The sequence below is a fragment of the Lampetra fluviatilis genome, chromosome 41 (assembly GCF_964198595.1).
Source record: "Lampetra fluviatilis chromosome 41, kcLamFluv1.1, whole genome shotgun sequence".
NCBI classification, from domain to species: Eukaryota; Metazoa; Chordata; class Hyperoartia; order Petromyzontiformes; family Petromyzontidae; genus Lampetra; species Lampetra fluviatilis.
In genome coordinates this window covers 9,974,143-9,997,828 of record NC_136315.1, presented here as the reverse complement: position 1 = coordinate 9,997,828, position 23,686 = coordinate 9,974,143, and the positions used below count along the sequence as shown (strand labels likewise).

The 23,686-nt window shown below is 50.0% G+C and overlaps 1 protein-coding gene across 2 annotated transcripts; it reads right to left on the bottom strand.

Annotated features, from left to right (window-relative positions):
* LOC144946539 (uncharacterized) lies at positions 1 to 23,441 on the bottom strand. Of its 2 annotated transcripts, XM_078875521.1 has the most exons (5): positions 23,250 to 23,441; positions 19,141 to 19,230; positions 17,802 to 17,896; positions 6,864 to 6,978; positions 1 to 2,657 (listed from the first exon to the last, which is right to left on the bottom strand). In XM_078875521.1, the coding sequence occupies exons 1-5, from the start codon at positions 23,311 to 23,313 to the stop codon at positions 2,479 to 2,481; spliced, it is 543 nt and encodes a 180-aa protein (XP_078731647.1). In that variant the 5' UTR covers positions 23,314 to 23,441; the 3' UTR covers positions 1 to 2,478. The 2 variants fall into 2 exon arrangements, with proteins under 2 accessions (XP_078731647.1, XP_078731648.1); XM_078875522.1 differs by lacking the exon at positions 19,141 to 19,230 and having other exon boundaries at positions 23,250 to 23,439.
* Positions 23,442 to 23,686: the final 245 nt, after the last annotated feature.

Below are 23,686 nucleotides of genomic sequence, written 5' to 3'. Positions count from 1 at the left end.
TTCTTTTAACTTTAATTGGTTCATTGGTTTATTTAAGTGGAAACATTTTTAAACACTGCTATGCCTAACATATAGAAAGTTGTATAGAAAGAGAGAGAGAGCAACAAATGGTACATCGCTCACAGGTCCACGATTTTAAAAGGACATGGAACAAACGGATACAAAAAAATACACACACGCGGCTATTTTAGAGGATGTGCGTAAGTGTCAACTCTTCACAACCTCAGGATCTAGGATCTTTCACCATCGCCAAAGCGTTAAGTGCAACGCTCGCGTGGACGGGGGGGGGTTGCGGAATAACGAAAACTCCCCACGCGTCCGTCAATAACGGCGTGGCCCCGACAGGAAACACGTGGCAGATGTTTTGGGGCCAGTGGCCGTCGTTCTTCGTGAGCGCACAGGAGGTGGAAGATGGCAACCTTCGCGGGTTGCACTCTGTTGAGTAAGTCTCGGCCGATTCCATCACCGACCCCGGCGATTTGCCGAACATCGGTCGACGATCTCCCGGTGTCCACAGCAACAAGTCAAGCCGTAGCACAGATCAGGAGCTATGCCCGAAACATTTATTTTCTATGCGTTTCCTGTTAAGGCTCATTGTGAACGGATGCGTGGAGTAGTGCTGTTGTTTGTGCTGATGCACCACTGCCAACGCCGGTACTTTATCACGTGAAATAAATTGGTTTGTAGTTTTCAGAATGGTCATTATGCATTTTGTACGCTTTTTATCAACTCATGAAATGTTGTGACCACATTTTTAACGCTAACCCCCCAATGACCATCGGTTATATCGCATAAATATAAATGTGTCATTGAACACGAAACATGAGGATTTCTCCACAATTCTGGCTGTCACCTGATGATGCTGGTTGTAATTACGAGTGAAACATCACGGTACTCAAATGGTCAATGTTGTGGTGGGTTTTACTCTCCCACACACCTTGGTGTCCTGCACTAGTAACGAATTGGCATGTTTTGTTTACGTGCCAAACCTTACTGATTGGCTGCCGGGTGGTGGTGGGTTTAACGACACATTTATATTTACCCGATGTCACCCAACAAAACCTCTAGTATGGATATTGGTCGCGAAAGTCTACGCGTTAAACGATCAAAGTTTAAAATCTGAAAAGCATTTGATACATTGGCTAACGTGTCACTACAGCACAGCAAAGTAGTTTGTTTTAATATCGCCTTGCAGGAAATGCACACATGCCCGGGTATAGCGATGTGCAGCATTGCCTCAAGTGGGGCCTAAAAGCAAAAGATCTTTCCCCAGACTCGAGAGAGCTTTGCTAAGAGCCCAGCTTAACGCTGTATCTCTTTGAAGTACGTCTTATTTGCAAGCACAGGCTAAGAGAAAGAGAGAGGAGTACATAAACACGTTCATTGCGACATTGGAATGCACGTGGGGGGAGCACTGAAATAAGTGGTGATATGAAGCCGCTCGAGCAATTAGGAAACCACGCGGTGCCACGTTGGAATTAGTCGCCTTGCTGTGATTGGCTCCCCAGTCTTGTGATCACGTGACAGCGACAAGCCAATGAAAAAACCCCGCAGCACGAGCGGAATGCCTCTGCTCCTCGATTGATTTGGAAGTGAACAAATCCTTGCCGATGGCTTTGCTGCTGCCCTATGGCACACACGCCACCACCGTGTGTCATTCGGCATGGTGTCCGACATCTCGGTCCGCGTGCTGCAGGCAACTTCTTCACGAACTGAAGTCGGGATGACGTGCCGATCGACACGTGGTACAATGTAGGGTTGCCACCTGTCCCTTTTTGGCCGAGATCTGTAAACTAAAAATATTTTTTATTTTACCAGGTAAAGCCGACTGAGCAATATATCTCATTTTTAAAAGGGGCCTGGCCACGAATGGTAGCTCAACGATGTGGGAATGTTTCGCAGCCAAATACTGGAAATGCATGCTTCTAAATGTAGAGGGAAAAACCGGAGGACTCGGAGAAGTCCACGCGACCACGGGAGTAACACGCAAACTCCAAATATAGATGTCATGGTCGGGATCGAACCCACGACCTCGTGTATACCAGGCGAGGTAGTTAACATCTCGCCACCGTGGCACAGTATTGATAATAGAACTGGTGCTGACGAGAAATATGTCTGGATTTGGTCTACAGTGGAAAAGGAGCAAACCGTGGTACGATCCAAAAGAAAGATCGAAGAGATGTCGCGTCGCTGTCTGAACACGATATCCGACAGCAGTTTACTAGCCAGGGCCAGCTGCCCATCGCTCCGAGGGCTTAAGTAACACTCTTTTCAAAATTCGTCGAATGTGGCTCGTGGCTTCCACATTGGGGTAGACAGCAGGAGGACGAACGACGCACCGCGACACGTTTGGGAAAGACGACAAATTACCCCCGAGGGGATGTAACACATTTTGTTTTAACTTGCTTACTCACTCCCCTTTCAAATCGCCCACTAAATATTCCCACTGCCCTGAGTTAAGTGGGAGGGAGGACCTCACTAGCAGCGCACCAAGGGGTCGGTGCAGTGGGGCTTCTTGCACTCCTGGTGCAGGGACACGGGTCGCAGCACCGCCTTGTTCACCTCCTTCCAGAACTCCTCGTAGACCTTCTTGTTGTCGCGGACGCATTGCTCGGCAAAGTAGGCGGACGGCTGCCCGCTGACCCGCACGGCGCTGCCTGTAGGGGACGAGGCGAGGGTATGGCGATGGTTATGTGCGGGCGAGTGAGCGTGCACAAGGTAGGATCTGGAGCGTCCAGATCTGGAGCGTCCAGATCCTACCTCGCTGCTGCAGCGGATAAAGTTCAAAGTGAAACCATAGTAGGGGTGATTGAAGTATCCAGCACTCACCGAATCACTCCACTCACTCGCTCACGGTCAGTCACCTCCTTATCATGCTACTATCGCTACTACCGTGGTTGCTGTTACCATGATGCCTCCATCCATACTGAGGACTCAGTCTACCCAGAATGACTGTTTTGTCTCTTCCACGCTGTGATCAATCACCACACTGCAGGTCACTACAACTCACTCACCCAATCACCACACCGCAGGTCACACCAACTCCCTCACCCACTCACCACACCGCAGGTCACTACAACTCACTCACCTACCCAAAACACTGCAGGTCACAACAACTCACTCACCCACTCACCACACTGCAGGTCACAACAACACACTCACCCACTCACCACACCGCAGGTCACAACAACTCACTCACCTACCCAACACACCGCAAGTCACAACAACACACTCACCCACTCACCACACCGCAGGTCACAACAACTCACTCACCTACCCAACACACTGCAGGTCACAACAACACACTCACCCACTCACCACACTGCAGGTCACAACAACACACTCACCCACTCACCACACCGCAGGTCACAACAACTCACTCACCCACTCACCACACCGCAGGTCACAACAACACACTCACCCACTCACCACACTGCAGGTCACAACAACTCACTCACCCACTCACCACACTGCAGGTCACTACAACTCACTCACCCACTCACCACACTGCAGGTCACAACAACACTCACCCACTCACCACACTGCAGGTCACAACAACTCACTCACCCACTCACCACACTGCAGGTCACTACAACTCACTCACCCACTCACCACACTGCAGGTCATAACAACTCACTCACCCACTCACCACACTGCAGGTCACACCAACTCACTCATCTACTCACCACACTGCAGGTCACAACAACACACTCACCCACTCACCACACTGCAGGCCACAACAACACACTCACTCACCACACTGCAGGTCACAACAACTCACTCACCTACCCAACACACTGCAGGTCACAACAACACACTCACCCACTCACCACACTGCAGGTCACAACAACACACTCACCCACTCATCACACTGCAGGTCACAACAACTCACTCACCCACTCACCACACTGCAGGTCACAACAACTCACTCACTCACTCACCACACTGCAGGTCACAACAACTCACTCACCCACTCACCACACTGCAGGTCACAACAACTCACTCACCCACTCACCACACCGCAGGTCACAACAACTCACCTACTCACTCACCACACCGCAGGTCACAACAACTCACTCACCCACTCACCACACTGCAGGTCACAACAACTCACTCACCCACTCACCACACCGCAGGTCACAACAACTCACTCACCCACTCACCACACTGCAGGTCACAACAACTCACTCACCCACTCACCACACTGCAGGTCACAACAACTCACTCACCCACTCACCACACTGCAGGTCACAACAACTCACTCACCCACTCACCACACTGCAGGTCACAACAACTCACTCACCCACTCACCACACCGCAGGTCACAACAACTCACCTACTCACTCACCACACTGCAGGTCACAACAACACACTCACCCACTCATCACACTGCAGGTCACAACAACACACTCACCCACTCACCACACTGCAGGTCACAACAACACACTCACCCACTCACCACACTGCAGATCACAACAACTCACTCACCCACTCACCACACTGCAGGTCACAACAACTCACTCACCCACTCACCACACCGCAGGTCACAACAACTCACCTACTCACTCACCACACTGCAGGTCACAACAACTCACTCACCCACTCACCACACCGCAGGTCACAACAACTCACTCACCCACTCACCACACTGCAGGTCACAACAACACACTCACCCACTCACCACACTGCAGGTCACAACAACTCACTCACCCACTCACCACACTGCAGGTCACAACAACACACTCACCCACTCACCACACTGCAGGTCACAACAACTCACTCACCCACTCACCACACCGCAGGTCACAACAACTCACTCACCCACTCACCACACCGCAGGTCACAACAACTCACTCACCCACTCACCACACTGCAGGTCACAACAACTCACTCACCCACTCACCACACCGCAGGTCACAACAACTCACCTACTCACTCACCACACTGCAGGTCACAACAACTCACCTACTCACTCACCACACTGCAGGTCACAACAACTCACTCACCCACTCACCACACTGCAGGTCACAACAACTCACTCACCCACTCACCACACTGCAGGTCACAACAACTCACTCACCCACTCACCACACTGCAGGTCACAACAACTCACTCACCCACTCACCACACTGCAGGTCACAACAACACACTCACCCACTCACCACACTGCAGGTCACAACAACTCACTCACCCACTCACCACACTGCAGGTCACAACAACACACTCACCCACTCACCACACTGCAGGTCACAACAACTCACTCACCCACTCACCACACTGCAGGTCACAACAACACACTCACCCACTCACCACACTGCAGGTCACAACAACTCACTCACCCACTCACCACACCGCAGGTCACAACAACTCACTCACCCACTCACCACACTGCAGGTCACAACAACTCACTCACCCACTCACCACACCGCAGGTCACAACAACTCACCTACTCACTCACCACACTGCAGGTCACAACAACTCACCTACTCACTCACCACACTGCAGGTCACAACAACTCACTCACCCACTCACCACACTGCAGGTCACAACAACTCACTCACCCACTCACCACACTGCAGGTCACAACAACTCACTCACCCACTCACCACACTGCAGGTCACAACAACTCACTCACCCACTCACCACACTGCAGGTCACAACAACTCACCCACTCATCACACTGCAGGTCACAACACACTCACCCACTCACCACACTGCAGGTTACAACAACACACTCACCCACTCACCACACTGCAGGTCACAACAACTCACCCACTCATCACACTGCAGGTCACAACACACTCACCCACTCACCACACTGCAGGTTACAACAACACACTCACCCACTCACCACACTGCAGGTCACAACAACACACTCACCCACTCACCACACTGCAGGTTACAACAACACACTCACCCACTCACCACACTGCAGGTTACAACAACACACTCACCCACTCACCACACTGCAGGTCACAACAACACACTCACCCACTCACCACACTGCAGGTTACAACAACACACTCACCCACTCACCACACTGCAGTTCACACCAACTCACTCACCTACCCAACACACTGCAGGTCACAACAACACACTCACCCACTCACCACACCGCAGGTCACAACAACTCACTCACCCACTCACCACACTGCAGGTCACAACAACTCACTCACCCACTCACCACACCGCAGGTCACAACCCGTCTATTAGAATGCAGAGCCGCAGAAGCGCATCCGAAAGCTCGACACTGATGTTAGCCATGGCCAGGAACGGAACTCGGTTTATAGCACCGTGCGTGAACCATAGCACCACCGCTCCAGCCAGTGAGCCAGTGAGCCAGTGAGCCAGTGAGCCAGTGAGCCAGTGAGCCAGTCAGCCAGTGAGCCAGTCAGCCAGTGAGCCAGTGTGTCTCGCACGAGGTTTGTGTTGCTCCTAGTTTCGTCGTGCTTCTGTGCTGGCCTGCGATTTGAGCATTGAAAGTAGCAGTGGCTACAGCGGTGTGTGGTCACGATGTTTATGATCCACTCGTATTCTCTTGCTGGGCACAGTGAGGCTGGCTCTGGGGCTCAACTGGCAAAACTGGTTAACGGAGACAAAGATTTGGGATCATCATGTTCGCAGGAAATTTCAGAACGTCCCTTGTTTTTAATATATGAGCTGTATGCACCGAGAAACCAGTTTTCCCAGCTGATGGCAGTACAGCAGATAGTTTGAAGTGGCATCTGCATATCATCCCCTTTAGACATGTGGGCTTTCCCTGGGCACGTCGCTTTTTGTTTTCCCCCATTCATCCAGCAGCGGATCAACAAAGGGGCTTTAAATGACCCTTATTTGCCGTTGGTAGCAACTACGAGACTTACGTGCGCAATCGGCGAGGCGGAGGCCGCCGATGTACTGGGTAGTCCAATGGTAGCCGGTCGACTGGCCACACTTCTCAAACAGGCGGCTCCGGCGCAGGAACTCAAAGTCGTGATCCTAAAACGACAACAGACAGAGCGGGGAAACAAACTCGTTGGTAGCGTCAGCAAATTTGTGGTGGAATGTCCATGACGATCACCACCTTGAGAGGCCTACTACGCCTCTCAACATGCGGTTGACCAGGTAATAGACACTATTCATCCTTTCCTGTTCCGATGACAGACATGTACGCCATCAGTTTTCCTTCCAATTCCGTTCCGATGGCATAAATGCACGTCATAGAACTGTAAAACTAAAGTAAACTTTTTAAATCGATTCTCAGGCTCCCACAAGGCCACGCGGCAGGGCGTGAGGTACAGTTTGGCGCCAGCTATTGTAGAGTGCGATCGTGTTGCTCCAGTTCTCTGTGGTGAGTACAATGTCTTTGAAAGCAATGGCGCTACTACGCCTCTCTAAATAAAATGAATGCTGAACCGCTTGTGTGTTCCAAGATTCACCGGTAAATGGGACACCCACCCTGCAACTTGCAGACCTCTCGGAATGGGAAAGGGTTAATAATTGAATGAAATGTGAACAAGATAATCCAAAATAATGCCCTGGTGTTCTGGTGGTGCTGTGGCGGCTTTTTGTCTCGCAATGAGAAAGTTGTGAATTTAAACTCCGGTTGCGGGGGTCCACCCAGCCCAATCGTGTCTTTGTGATCAATACAATCCATTCCACTTTGTTGGATGCCAGCATTGGCGACTCTGTGGATGTACCTCAGCCTAACGTGAGAATGTGGAATTGTCCACACCTGGATCAGAGTGACCAATGGAGTTGCTCACTGCATGATCGTTATGCTAAGCACAGAGATGTAAGACCCGATTCATGCAGGGGTTTTGGTTCCAAGATTTCCACGCAACAAGCCACCTCGTTGAGCTACCAATTGTGGCCAGGTGGCTTCTGAAAAATACCTGATAGCTCAGTGGGCTTTACCTGGGAAGATAAAAAAAAAAGTTTAGTTTAATTTGCATATTTTTGTTAAGTGATTTTTTTTACCTTTTTTATACTTCACACTCCTGTCATGTTTTGTGTTGTTTGTTGTAACGTTTCTGACCCGCCCCCACTGAACATCTGTAAAATAGAGCTTCATAAGCTCCTCGGATTCCTGCAACATAAATATTCTGATTCTGAATTTGCTGATAAGTGGAAATTCCGCGCAAATGCTTGCGCCAAATTCACATTCCAAGGTTTTGGCCTGACTCTACCAAAAAACCTCAGAGCCAATCGGCGTGTCGGTGGGGGGGGGGAGGCGTGGGCGCTGACCTCAGCCAACGCTCTCCCCGGCAACGGACCGAGCCGGCCAACCGAGTTCCGTCCGACAACGATGATCTCCCCCGTGTACTCTTGGGGCCTTGGCAGGCTTTTGGGGCAAGTGCTATTGGCGAGTTTCTATGAAGGTCGGCACGGCACACGAGGAGGTGCGTGACCACCACCACGCCCAGCCGCCTTTGTCTTGCCCAGTTTACACACCGCACCAGATACTCATTTAAGGCTGAGTCGACATAGGGGAGCCCCAGGACCGGTTCAAACATTCGCCACTGTTATATATCATGAGCGGGAGTCTAACTCGGGTTGCCAGGTTAGTGGCGCAGTGCGTTAAGCCGTTAACCACTACACTCCCACTTGATTTGTATCTGACACTGCACGCAAACCACTCCGTACGTGTGACTTGTTCTGCCTCCCCCTGAGGTACAGAGTTGTAGGACTAAGCAAAGGGCGACTTCTTCACCAGCCATGACAACTCCCCTTATGGGTGATTTGCCAGAATAGTGGCAAATCGCTCGATGATGCTGGATGATGTAATTACCAGCGAAACGTCGTACAACTCAAATTGTGAATGTTGTGGATTTACTCTCCAACACACCGGTGGGCTGAAGTCGTAACTATTTGGCGCGTTTTGTTTACGTGACAAACCTCACTGGCTCTGTGGGGTGGTGGAGGGTGACGACACATTTATACTTACGCAATCTAACCCAAAAACCTATAGTATGAATGACGGTGCTGTCGCTCATCCTGCAGCATCACACTCGTGGTGTGGAATGGCCTCACTTTGGCCCAAACTTGGCCCGCTGTGAATTGAAAAATGCTGAGGGGAGATTTTCTGCAAAAACAGCTGTCACTCTGCCAACGCCTGGCAGAATGACAACCTTTCATAGCCATAGGAATCATGCCCATGCACCATTCATGACTTGTGACTTAAGACCCCATACACAGGCTCTTTAGACGAGTGTAATATTGCCCGCAGTCTATTTTAGTGCACGTCTTTGCTAATGATGCAGAAATGTTTCCGGTTTTGGCTGGCATTAAACCTGGATTTAAATACGGCCACCTTGTTACCATGCTGACTCCACTACACAGAAACTCTTCTGTTGACCAAAAACAAGTTTGTTGAATCAACTATGTTAAAAACTAAACTCTGTATTTTTCCAGCTAAGGCCCACTGAGCTATCGAGCTATCAGCTTCAGAAGCGACCTGGCTATCACAGTTGATAGCTCCACGAAGTGGCTCACCATGTGGACATTATAAAAGCCAAATACTTTAAACGCGTGATGTTGATTCTAAATGTGGAAGGAAAAACCGGAGGACCCGGAGACAAATCCATGCGACCACAGGGAGAACACGCAAACTCCAAATATACAGCAGCAGGCGTCAGTGTTGGGATCAAACCCACGACCTCCTGTATATCAGGCGAGGTAGTTATCATCTCGCCACCGCGGCACCCATGTGTTTATATCACAGACTGGGCGGCACTCAACCTGGACGTGGATGGTTGCGAGTTCCAATTCAAGGCAGGGATTGACACAACCTATCATTCCTCTGGGGTGAAATAAAAATGAGTATAGTAGAACCTCTGGTCACAAACGCTTCTGACCACGACCAAATCTGGTTCCGACCAAAAAATTCACAACATTTTTTAATCTGGTCACGAACACAAACTCGGGTGGCGATCAAACACGGCCGCGGCTGATTTCCCCTTCTGCGCCATTTTTGTTGTTGTTGAATTACACAAAGCGTAACAGTTATGTATATAACTTTCGCTATATAAAATTCCTAGTAAGATATTAATTTTGTGAGTGTAGTCATACCCCTCCCCCTCATTCAAGCCGTAATGTAGAGAGCGAAAGCGCCGAGTACGTAAATCGCTAACATACGAACCCGTTAATCTCTTCTCGCATCATTCATACGATGATGCGGTGAAGTAAACGTTCATACGATATTACGGTGAATGCTTCCAAAAACAATACTGTACCCAAATATTACTGTTAACTTACTTTCAATAGAAACATTAATTGCTCATACGAATATTCTCTCTCTCTCTCTCAGAATCGATCGACTGATGTAGCAGACGAAACAATCATCTTGTTGAACGATTCTAAACCTTGACGCGGCAATGTTAGTTTTCTCTGTTGTTCAAGGTTTTCTCAGTGTTATTCAATGTTGTTACATTTAGTTTACTATTACACTGTGAATTCTATGGCATAATTAACTACTTTTGTGCTTAAAAAAAACAATATTTATATACAGTTCGTAGGAGTCTGGAACGGATTAATCGTATTTACATACAATCCAATGGGGAGATTAGGTTCGAGTCACGACCAAATCGGGTTGCGACCAAAGTTATGGAACGAATCATGGTCGTGACCAGAGGTTCTACTGTACCACTCTGTTGGGAAGTCAACACTGGTCACGCCATGGACAAAGTGGCCTCTGTCATGGGAACGTGGAATTCAAAGCCCTCGGCTCTGGGATGCCGATGGCGACGTCGCCCGTGTCTCTGTTTACGAGGAGTGCCCGAGGGGAGGCCTTCATCCAGCGGTGCATTGACAAAGGGCTGTAAATAAACACATTTAATGGAGAAAATAGATAAACAAATAAACAAACAATAAATAAACGAATAATCAAACAAATAAATAGACGAACAAAAAATAAAGAAACAGATAAATAGATAGTAGATAGATAAATAGCCAAACAAATAAATACATTAAATGGAACAAACTGCACGCTACGGTAATATTCAGTCAGGCCACTTTAGATTTCATAGCTCTCGGGCGATTATCGCCCATTTGGGCCAAGATGGAACACCGGCATCCCTTGCATCCCTTTGCTCTCTCCGACACAGAATCGATAAAATTTCCGACTCGAGATATCGCGGCTCCGTCGCGCGCGACTCGTGCGCTGGCCATCGTCCCCGCCTCTGCAATGACGCTGCTCGTGCAGCGCTGGAGGCTCAGCGGCAATCACGTGCCGGGACAAGAGGCAGGTTGTGTGTACCAGAGTAAAGCCACCCGAATAACATTACAGGATCCGTATTTAAAACAAGATACACGGATATCGAGACCAACAGATCATTGTGGTCAAGTAGATATAGTAGTACAGTTCAAAGTTGAAATGCCATTTAATAATAATAATACTACTAACGTCCTTTATTTATCCGGGAGGCTCCGTAGAGTCCCGAGGCTCTTATTCACGGTTGGCTACGTACGGCGCGAACGAAGCACAGCAAACATGGATGCACTCGGGAGCGTTGTGCTGGACATGCATGGCCAGTACCCTTATTGAGTATCTCGCGCACGTGAAGAGTCAACTGCTGAACTCGGAGAAACCCCGATGCGAACTATACATAGAGCAGCGACCTACTTGCTCTCCTGCCCTCTACTAGGCTGTCTCCTCCAACTGAGTGTCTTATACTCACTGCTGTCTCGGTCATCCGCTCACCCTTCCTCCAAACGGCTGACTTGTGGGTACACGCACTCTCTCTCTCTTTCATCCAGCAAAGTTGAGTTGGTGGCTCACACAGGGATCAGGCCACCAAGTGACGGCCCACGGAGCTGTACAGGGTGCTGCAAAACAAATGTTCTAACACTTTTCAGAATTTGCAACGACACCACGAGACATGTGCTGCCTCCGGGCTCTGGAGACCACCTGGAGAAGATTCCGGGCAATGTGTTGACAACGATGGCGAACAAGTGGAGACTGACTTTTTGAAGCTATTAACATAGATTTGTTATCATGTTCCGGTGTATTATCCGTTCGTTTCCCATTAAAAACGAGACTCCCACATAAGCGTTAACATTTTTGTTGAAGCACCCTGGCCCTAACGGAGTGCTCAACGAAGTGGCTCATCATCACGTGGAAATGTTTGGCAGCAAAAATACTCTAAACGCACGTTGATTCGAAATGTGGAGGGAAAAACCGGAGGATCCAGAGAAAAATCCAAGCGACCACGGGAAGAGAGACACGCAAACTCGAACTATACAGCAGGCGTCAGGGACGAGATCGAACCAGCGACCTCCTGTATACCAGGCAAGATAGTTAACATCTCGCCACCGTGAAATGCCTGTGGAAGATGTGAGTTGGTGTCCAGCAGGCTATAATAGGTGTGGAGGTTCAGGGTATGCACTTCGTACGTGTTAATGGAAACCCTCCGACACAAACTCAACGGGGAATTGTTCTCAGAGCGGGATGCTCCCGAATTGTCTTGCGACTTGGTGAGGCTTTCCTCCTGGTTTGGCGGTGGCTCGTGTAACATTCGACAAGATCGAATGTTTAGCAAGGGACACCTGCGAATGTAGTTGCAACATTACTATCTTTTTTTTCTTCAAGATTGAGTCATGGGCAGCATTTAAATGTTATATTTGGGCCACGACACAGAACACAGAGTCCTACGCTTGCAAATGACGTTGGTTATCTTGTTAATGGGCCCACGTTTAATAGCCCATTGGTGGCCAAGCCAATTCACCACGGCAATTACTGGGCGGCTACGTTCATGACGCGACCTCGTACCAACTTTGCAGAAACGCAACAGCAGTCGTCCTGTGGACAGACTGGCTTCCACCACGGGAATGTGGAATCGTCACATCTGGCGCAGACTGCCAACAGAGGGAAGTGAGACCTCATGGCTCATTTGAGCCGGGAGACACTCTGGCCTTGAAAGACGTGAGGGTACTGTGTGCATTGAATGGAAATAATGGGAAAATGGTCAAGATGATTATTGTGCTCTTCCCCAGTGAAATGCCTCTGTGCTGCTGTTTCTGATGTCTTGTTATGAATACAACCCTTTTGTCACCTATAAAGGCAAGCGCCACCACAAGCCTATGCCTCGTAAGGACGTTTGTTGTGCAATCAAACCGATTTTGCCAATCCCCGCAGGACACCGGACTAAGTGAAAACCTAAACTATGTATGTAGAACTTCATTCGCACCGTACACAGCCAACCACGCTCATCGGAGGCGTGATTTGTGTCGTCATCGTTGACTGCGCCGAGACCACCTTGGCACCTGATAACCACGATTAAATAGGGGCGCCATGGTGGCTAGGAGATGTTAACTACCTCGCCTGGTATACAGGAGGTCGTGGGTTCAATCCCGGCCATGACACGTGTATATTTGGAGTTTGCGTGTTCTCCCCATGGCCGTGTGGATTTTTCTTCAGGCCCTCTGGTTTTGCCCTCCACATTTATAATCAATATCACGCGTTTAGAGTATTTGGCTGCTTTAAATTTCCACACGATAAGCCACTTCGTTGAATAATCATTTGTGGCCAGGTCGATTTTGAAAAATAGCAATATATAACTCAGTGGGCCTTAACTGGTAAAAAATAGTTTAAATATAGTTTTTAAATAACGCATGCCCGCTGGGAGCTGATTCTAGGAAATCAGTGCTTCTGGCCGATTGATCCGACTGCTCGTGAATCATTGCAGCCGCGTCACCCCCCCCCCCCCATTAAAATACAAGTCGCATCATACGTCTTACACGCGTCACCCCCAGCATGCACGCGCAGCTCCACCCACCCACCCACTCGCCCGCCCGCCAGACAAGAACTGTGCCGAGTGAGTGCAGGGACCCCCGACACAACACACACGGTGGGATTTTTGTGAGTTGCTTGCGGAATTTCCCCCCTCTCTTCCCTGACAGATCGTGGCCTCTCCTAGAATCAATCCCGCTGCAGGTTTGCTTCGGAAGACTTCTCCATCTCACCCCGTACAGGGAGACAGAAATTCGCCCAATCTTCCGATCCCTCCGCTGGCTTCCACCGTAATCCGGGGACAGATTGCGAGATTACACTCACCGTCTGCGACACGCCCCATGGACTGTCCGTTGCCTGCCTCTGCCCTTTCTTCTCTCTCGTACTCCCCTCAAAATGCCCTCCCCTCCAGCGGGAGTGGCCTACTGCTGTCAAAACCACTCGTCAGCCTCACTCCTCCTCTGCTCCTGTTGCTATCCAAATGTTATTTCCTGGTCATCCATTTTGCTGTCTCCCTGCCCCCATTGAAACCCAAGCCCAAGGTCTCCCTCTCCGTCCACTCTCTCCTTGGCGTCTTTTCTCGATGAATTATTCAACAGCACTCTATCTTACACGTGCGTGCTATTGTGCAGAGTCTTGGGATGCACTTGCATTGTAGAAGCTACACGAACACAAACGGCGTTGTCACGCTCTGCTAACGTCTCGCTGCGTTGGCGAGATTGTTAACTACCTCGCCTGGTATACAGCACGTCGGGGGTTCGATCCCGACGTATTTGCTGTATATTTGGAGTTTGTATATCTCTCTCCCCGTGGTCGCATGGATTTTTCTCCGGGTCCTCCGGTTTTCCCCTCCACATTTAGAATCAACATCACGCGTTTAGAGTATTTGGCTGCTATAAATGTCCACATGATAAGCGACTTCGTTGATCTGTCATTTGTGGCCAGGACGCTTCTGAAAACGAGATGTGTAGCTCATTAGGCCTTACCTCGTGAAATAAAAAAATAGTTTATATTTTAGTTTCATAACAATGTGGAATGTTTACCACTTGCTCAAGGCTCCCAATTGAGACGCGCATTCTGCTTTGCCTCTTTGAGCACGCATGCACTCTGACCTGATTTAATCCATGACTCATCATTCAATTAACTTTGCAATCACGAAGCAATATCAGTCAAAAATAAATAAGCAAATATTTTTCGCCCTTGGGTTTTTTTTTGCGAGACTAAACATAAGTCAAAGCTCCGGTCGATAAGAAGCTGGGGGAATATCTTGCTTACAATCGTCCAGCAGCGTAATCACGTTTCAACACTTTAACAAACCAGGGCCTACATGGCGCTGAGCTACGCACAAATGGTTTAAGTGCCCGGCCGCACCCGAGTTTCATTATGAACGTGTTTTTTTAACGTGTTTTCTCAACGTGTTTCCTCTGGGAATTCTTTAAAAACTAACAACTCGGGCCCGCAAGAAAAGCCACTGTTCAAATAAAGCTGATCGCAACCGGGAGGCGGAAGACAGCGAGCCGTGACGCACGCGCTGTAATCACATCCTCAAAGACGTTCTCAGAAAAATCCAACTTTCCCCCAGGAGAGTTTAAAAACATATTTTGTTTACGAGTGGCCGAGTCGCTTCGACAGTGGCCAGTGCGATCACATTTAGCCAACTTTGCCAGCTTAATAAAAACAACATTTTGGTCATTCTGCCAGTGGTGGGGCAAGAATATAACAGATAAAAAAAAAGATCAAGTTCATTGGTCAATAACGCTGCGGCATCGAAAGAAAAAAAACAACAATTATGGCCGACGTTTTGGGCAATGTACCTAGCAAAGATCATTGCGAAAAACATCACCCTCTTAAGGGGCCATCCATTTAGTGCGTACGCATGGAGTGGAGTTAACCCAAATGTGTACGCTTGCATATGGGGGGTCTACTCACAATGCACGCATAGGAAACGGGAGGGGGGGGGGTGAAGCCTCGATAATAATTTGGCGACATTGACATTAAAATAAGCCACAGTTCAGTTTCTTCAGCTGTCAGACAAATCCTACGGGGAGAAGTAGGACTGTGGGAGAGGTGTCACTTTGTGTGCCACCGTACCCCTGACTGCAGCTATCACGCAGCTCAGCAGTGAGTCGGACATGGTCTGACGCGGCCTGCCCCATGGATCACACATCCTGCAATCTGGCCGCGCTGCAGACTGCTCAATGTTTTAGCTGCGACACCAGCGCATTCACACTGCTGAGTCTTCTGACAGCGAGAGCAATCACAAGCTGGATGATGATGATGATGATCACGACAGCGACGCTGTGGATCTTGCTGACGCTGCTGTGCTTCAGCCTGACATTGCGCGTGTTGACGAAACCCCTATGATGCGTGACCTGCTCGACTGGGGTCAGTCGGCGTTTGAACCTAGCGGACTGCAGGCAAACTTTTTTAAAGGTACGCAACACCGAGTGGCTTCCACTGAAGTTCAACATGTGGTACATTTAGGGCTGCGGCATTATTGACGAGTGCGTTGGGTTTTTTGTGACGGGCAACTTGCGAGTGAAGGCGGCCAGCTCCATCCCTACTACGGCCACTGAGAGATTGCCGTGAGGCAATGGCAGAACGCGTTGTCTGCCCTCAAACTAAACTGTATATGTTTTATTCTGCCAGGTAAGGCCCACTGAGCTAGCTGTTTTTCAGAAGCGATCTGGCCACAAATGATAGCTCGACGAAGTGGCTTATCACGTGGAAAATTTCGAGCAGCAAAACACCGGATGACTTTACCCTTTGCAAGGAGTAAGCCAGAATCATTGCCTAAGTCTGACATTTGAAAATGAATTCAAAGCAATCGTGAAAGTTATTACGATGTCATATTACATGCCGTGGTTTAATGGTCGGCACACTGGACTTGCGATCCAGAGGTCACCGGTTCGATCCTGTCTAAACTATGAAAGAAAACGTTTTTATTTTATTTTACCAGGTAAGGCCCATCTGAGCAACATAGCTCTTTATCAGGAGCGACCTCCTGGCCACAAATGAGAGCTCAATGAAAACGGCTTGTCGTGTGGACATTTCTAGCAGCCACTCACTCTAAACGCGTGTTGATTCTAAACGTGGAGGGAAAAATCATGCGATCACGGGGAGAACATGCAAACTCCAAATATACAGCAGGCGTCATGGTCGGGATTGAACCCACGACCTCCTGTATACCAGGTGAGGTCGTTAACATCTCGCCACCGTAGCACCCTTTGCGGCAGTGAAAACAATGGGAAAGTTTCTTAAATCCCCCACCACAGCCGACCGACAGGTGTTGTGTGGTGGGGGGTAAAGTGTGGGCAATCCCACCTCTTCCAAGACGTCTGGTCAGCGTGGAAGAAGAGTCCAAGCAGCCTCGAGATCGAGGGGCTCTCTGGAGATCCCTCTGGGCCTACACCCTTACCTTTAGAAACATGCTTTGAGAGTATTTGGGCTGCTGGATATAAAGCTTTCGTAACTGCAGGAATCTATTCTTTTTGGTTCTTTCGGTAAAGTCACGTGGGTAGAAAATCATAGATCACGACGTTTCGACCGCAACACAAGCGACCGTCATCAGGTGAGACAATCACAGCAGGGAAACTGCTGAAGCAGGCGGTTCCCTGCTGTGATTGTCTCACATGATGACGGTCGCTTGTGTTGCGGTCGAAACGTCGTGATCTTTTATTTCCTACCGACGTGACTTTACCGAAAGAACCAACGAGTATAGTTCACATAGTTGTCTAGACTGTATCGCATTACAGTACAGTACTTACAAAACACCAAACACGTGATGAGGTGAACCGTACTTCTAAACCGTCATCTTCCGTCACCAACACTAAGTGCCATGTGGAGGCGACCGTCGCAAAGTCGCTGCTGCTGCTACTGCTGCTGGTGGTGCTGGTGGTGCTGGTGCTGCTGCTGCTACTGCTGCTGGTGCTGGTGGTGCTGGTGGTGCTGCTGCTGCTGCTACTGCTGCTGGTGGTGGTGGTGGTGCTGGTGGTGCTGCTGCTGCTACTGCTGCTGGTGGTGGTGCTGGTGGTGCTGCTGCTGCTGCTGGTGGTGCTGGTGGATTGTCCTCCCCCCCCTCCTCCTCGCTCACCTTGTTGCACATCGGCTTGCAGTAGCGGGTGCTGTTCACCGTGACGCACGTGAGGCCTCCGTTGCGCGGGACGTGAGGGAGCTTGCAGTCCTTGGCTGTGCCGCGGGGTAGCCGACGGTAACAGGGGGTGGGGAGCACGAGATGGTTCAGAGTCAGAATCATCGACTTACGAACACAATCATTTCCTGCGACCGGTCCGTAAGTCGACCGGTCCGTAAGTCGAACGGTTCGTAAGTCGGAACACAGTGATCTACTGTATGCAATTGCCCACACACACAAACATTCACTCCCAGAACGAGGTTGACTCACGACATCTCGCGGAGGGTAGCTCAGCTGAACAAAGTGGTTCCATTCGCAAGTGCGAGTGCGTCAATGTTCGTAAGTGCGAGTGATCGTAAGTCGAGGAATGCTGCATTTATTGATACTGGAGGAATCCGATGAGCATTAAAGCTCTTCTTCATAGATGTCCAGTCGTTCACAAGGTCAGTGTCTGCATACAGCCTCCCACTGCGTATGCATTAGTACGACTCTTGTCACCGAGCCCAGGCCGAGCTGCCAGCCGGCTCAGCGCGAGCGAGAGAGGAGGCCACGTGCTGGCTCTACGCTCGCATGTTAAACTTTTGTCGCGCCGTACGTAGCCAAAGGTGCGCAAAAATCTATCAAAACTTGACCCCTCCTCCCCTCCCTGTACGCATGCGGACTTTTTACCCCCCTCCCCACCTGCGTACGTACGCCTGACGCACCCCCCCCCCCCCCCGAATCATAGAACGGCCGAAATGTAATCCACGCAGAAAACATCACGGATTAATCATTAACGTGTTTAAGCAAACAGAGAGTCCACCGCCGGACTGTCGAACTCATTTGAAGGCCAGATTTGAAGCTTCCGTGACTGCAGGGATCCACTCTTTGGTTCTTTCGGTAAAGTCGCGTAGGTATAAAATAAATTAAATCGCGACGTTTCGATTGCAACACAAGCAATCGGCATGTCTCCCACTTCAGCAAAAAAAAGTTTTTCTTGCTGTGGGTTTCCCACCTGATGATGATTGCTTGTGTTGCAATCGAAACGTCGTGATTTATTTTATTTTATACCTACGTGACTTTACCGAAAGAACCAAAGAGTAATTTGAAGGCCAATGTAGACAAATTATTATCGAGGCTTCACCCACCCCCCACCCCCGTGTCATATGCGTACATTGTCAGTAGACCCCCCCCCCGCATACGCAGCGTACGCATTTGGGATGGCCCCTAATCGGAGGTGCGGGTGAATGACAACTACGCCGCTGTGGTGGGGGTGGGGGGGTGACCCAGTCCATCCTCCACGGCTGTTAAAGATGAGTACCGCTTTGTGAGGATGTTAACTGTCGCTGTCCCCTTGTGGATAGACTTGCCCTCGCCATGGGAGTGTGGATTTTTTTCACCCCATCGCTCGCTGTTGAAAGAAGATGAGCAGCGCCCTCAGTGGTCATGGCAGCAAGAAGTCACTTTGAACTCTCTGCGTTTTCTCCGAGCACAGCCCCAAAACGCCAAGTGGCCTTAAGCAAGCAGTACGCCCACTCACGGTGTCAACCACGCGTTTCCGTAATGCATTTGTTAAAATGAACAAGGCTATGAATACACCACATGGAACATTATCTCCAACGTTGGAACAACGTCGGGTCAACGATTTCAACCACACGCCAACGTTGACGCAACGTTGGGCCAACGGTTCCAACCGCACGCCAACGTTGATGCAACGTTGGCACGTTCACTGGGTCGGCAGACAAAGCAGTCGGTTTGACCTTGCAGTGCATTGACATAAAGGACCGTTCATGAAACGTACGCTTAGAGCGTTGCATCGGTGTCCGAGGCATTCATTAATCTCTGTAAGCAAAACCACGCGGGAGCCCATTGAGACACGAATCACGTTCGCACCACGGCACTGCGAGAGAGTGGCCCAATTGTTCGTCTCTTGTAAGTAAGTCACGCTCCAGTGAGTTAGCGGTGACAACCCAACAACCGCATTGCACTCACTGGAGAGGAGGAAACGAGAGAGAACGATTCAACGCGTGGACTTTCGCGACGAATATTATCGATAGCCAAGGTTTCTTTTTTTTTGGGTTAGGTCGCGCGAATGGCTCCCAAGTGACGACATCACATGTATCCCTCTGTTTAAGACCGAAACAGGAGGAGGATCGCTCCACAATTCTGTCTGTCGCCTGATGATGCTGGTTGCTGTCATCACCGGCGGAACGTCACGCTACTCGAATCGTAAATGTTCCAGTGGCTTTGCTCTCCAACGCACCTCGGTGTTGCTGTCCTAGTAACGAATTGGCACATTTGGTTGAAGTGACAAACCCTACTAAATGGCAGTGGCGGGTGGTGGTGGGTTTAACGACACATTTATATTTTCGCCATCTAACCCCAAATGAAAGAGAAGAACCCAGTCGATATTGCAGCACGATGTCCAGTGTGTGCTTTGTGCAGCCCCGGATCCGCGTGGCCGGTGACCCCGCCAATTTAATGAACCGAGCCCCTTTTTTCCCTCCCCCAAAGAGAGGTCACGGGGGAGACGGCGCCGACTGAACCCATAATGCAAGCCCCGCGTGTGCTTTGTTCACTGAACTGGGTGGGGTGGTGGTGGTGGTGTGAGTCAGCATATCCCCCCCCCCACAGCCCCCCCCGTGGCAGCTCTCACCGCAGGCGCAGCAAGTGGCCGATGTCGGCGTGGGAGGCGATGCAAGATGCGACTCGCTGTTACTCACATAGCCACATACATTTATTTTAAACCCTTATACAACAATATGCATTTATATTATTTTAGTAGCACCATGTATTGGGGTTTCGAGGAAGACTGTCTCACAGTGGCAGTATTAAAACAAACGATTTAAACGATTTAAAGGTTACAATACTCGCAATGAAGTTATCATGCGTCTTACTTTCATGCACATGTCGGCAAAAATCCCTGGTGTTCGGTAACAAAGACCGGCAGGAGCGCCACGATATTTTACGCTGCGTATATTTTTCGGAAATGTCACTTTTCATTTGTAACAATATTTGCTTTGGCATTCATGGTGAATTGTTGGAATCATTTTTTTGGAATAACTTTTCTTAACAAGTTTGTACTCTGTTGATTCGGGGTCCTCCTTGGGGCCGACTGGGCCTCTGTGGGTCACGTGACGCTGTCACTCCCCCCACCCCCCCATAGTTGTGCCCCTGAGAGAGGGGGGGGGGCAGGTCACCCCACCCCCCCATAGTTGTGCCCCTGAGAGAGGGGGGGGGCATCAGCGCCCTGCTGTGTGAATGGGACGGCGCAAAGCCGCCGCAACACAGCGTTCACCATCGCATGGAGACGCAATCGTAGCGATCGACAGCTGTTCGTGGCGTGTTTTTAAGAAAATAAATCAAAGCTTCCCAATGAGCCTTTCTCAGCGCCCAATCTCTAAATCTCTCCTTCTAGCCCTGAGCCAGTGGTATAATCGAATCTAGACTTGTCAGTGTCGTTTATATTCTTGATATTTACAGCGCTTTGAGATATTCCGACAATCAAGGCGCTTTTTAAAGTGAAGATTGATCTTCTTGTGATGGTGATGGTGCTGCTGCTGCTACTAATCCGGTCTGTCATTCTACTGTCAAACGACTGCCATCAGCGGACCGCCAGCCAATTGTTTAAAGACCCACAGAGAACGGCTGTGTTGTGTGTATATATAAACATCTATACTTACCACTAAGTACGAACGTACGGGCAATATAAATAATACAAAGGCGTACGCCGTCGTGTTAATGAAAGAAGAATTCTACACTGGTAGCAAATTGCTTCATTGCATTCTACACGCACACAAAGACAAAGATCCCCCGTATAGCCTGGAACGGACTATTGGGGCAAGTGCTGTTCGCGAGCGCCGATGAAGGTCGGCACGGCCCACGAGGGGGTGGGTGGCCAGCACCACACCCGACCGCCTTTGTCTCCCCAGTGGCGATGTTGACACACCGTACCAGGTACTCGAAGGGAGACCCAGGAACCGGTCCAGATATGCGTCACTGGTGGTGTTGGTCGTAGCGCAGCGCTACTGCCATGTACACACACTGTCATGTACACTGCCATGTACACACACTGCCATGTACACACACTGCCATGTACACACACTGCCATGCACACACACACTACCATGTACACACACACTACCATGTACACACACTACCATGCACACACACACTGCCATGTACACACACTGCCATGTACACACACTACCATGTACACACACTACCATGCACACACACACCACCATGTACACACACACTGCCATGTACACACACACTGCCATGTACACACACTGCCATGCACACACACACTACCATGTACACACACTGCCATGTACACTACCATGTACACACACTACCATGTACACACACTACCATGCACACACACTGCCATGTACACTACCATGTACACACACTACCATGTACACACACTACCATGCACACACACTGCCATGTACACACACTGCCATGTACACTACCATGTACACACACTGCCATGTACACACACTGCCGTGTACATTGCCATGCACACACACTACCATGTACACACACTGCAATGTACACACTGCCATGTACACACACTCTGCCATGTACACACACTGCAATGTACACACACTGCCATGCACACACACTGCCATGTACACTGCCATGTACACACACACTGCCATGTACACACACACTGCCATGTACACACACTGCCATGCACACACACTGCCATGTACACTGCCATGTACACACACACTGTCATGTACACACACACTGCCATGTACACACACACTGCCATGCACACACACTGTCATGTACACTGCCATGTACACACACTGCCATGTACACACACTGCCATGTACACACACACTACCATGTACACACACTGCCATGTACACACACTGCCATGTACACTGACATGTGCACACACTGCCATGTACACACACTACCATGTACACACACTGCCATGTACACACACTGCCATGTACACACACTGACATGTACACACACACTGCCGTGTACACTGCCATGTACACACACTGCAATGTACACACACTGCCATGCACACACACTGCCATGTACACTGCCATGTACACACACACTGCCATGCACACACACTGCCATGCACACACGTCCCACCCTGCTCGTCACCCGCATCCCTCGCTCCCACAACTCCTCGAAGCGTTCACGGGGGGATCCTCTGACAGCCCGGACACACTTGCGAATGAGAGAGGTCCCATCTCAAGGGATCACCGGGGGTGGAGTATTGCCACGAGTATAAAATTACAAAATGTATCAACCAAACGCCGTGACTGCTGAGAGGCGCTAGCGAAGCGCCTTCAGAGAAGCCGACATGGCATGGACGTATCAGTCTTAACCCCACTGCAGCGATGCCAACAGCGTGCGAAGGGTGGTGGTGGTGACGATGATGATGATAATACGTACGGTGTCCATGCGCAGCCAGGGCGGTCCCCACCAGACACAGGCAAAGGAAGAGGAGGGACTGCATGGTTACTGCTGCTGCTACTGCTGCTACTACTGCTGCTTGCTGCTTCTACTACTGCTGCTGCTACTGCTGCTTGCTGACAGGAGTGGGTGGGAAGGGCGCGGACTGAGCTGCAGCAAGGCGAGTCTCAGCTGCTTATTTATGCGCGAATCACTGCCCCGGGGTGGATGGGGGGGCGGTGGTGGCGGTGTGGGAGGCGCGGGGCGTGCCGGGATGAGGCGGGAGAGGCCCCGCGGAGTTTGGATGGCGAACGAATCATTCACTCGCTCGCAGGCCACGGGGCCAGGCGGGATGGCGCGAGACACCAAAGGCCGCGGGGGGATTTTTATTGATTCATTTAAAACCGCCCAAATGTGAAGGTGGAATTCGATTTTTA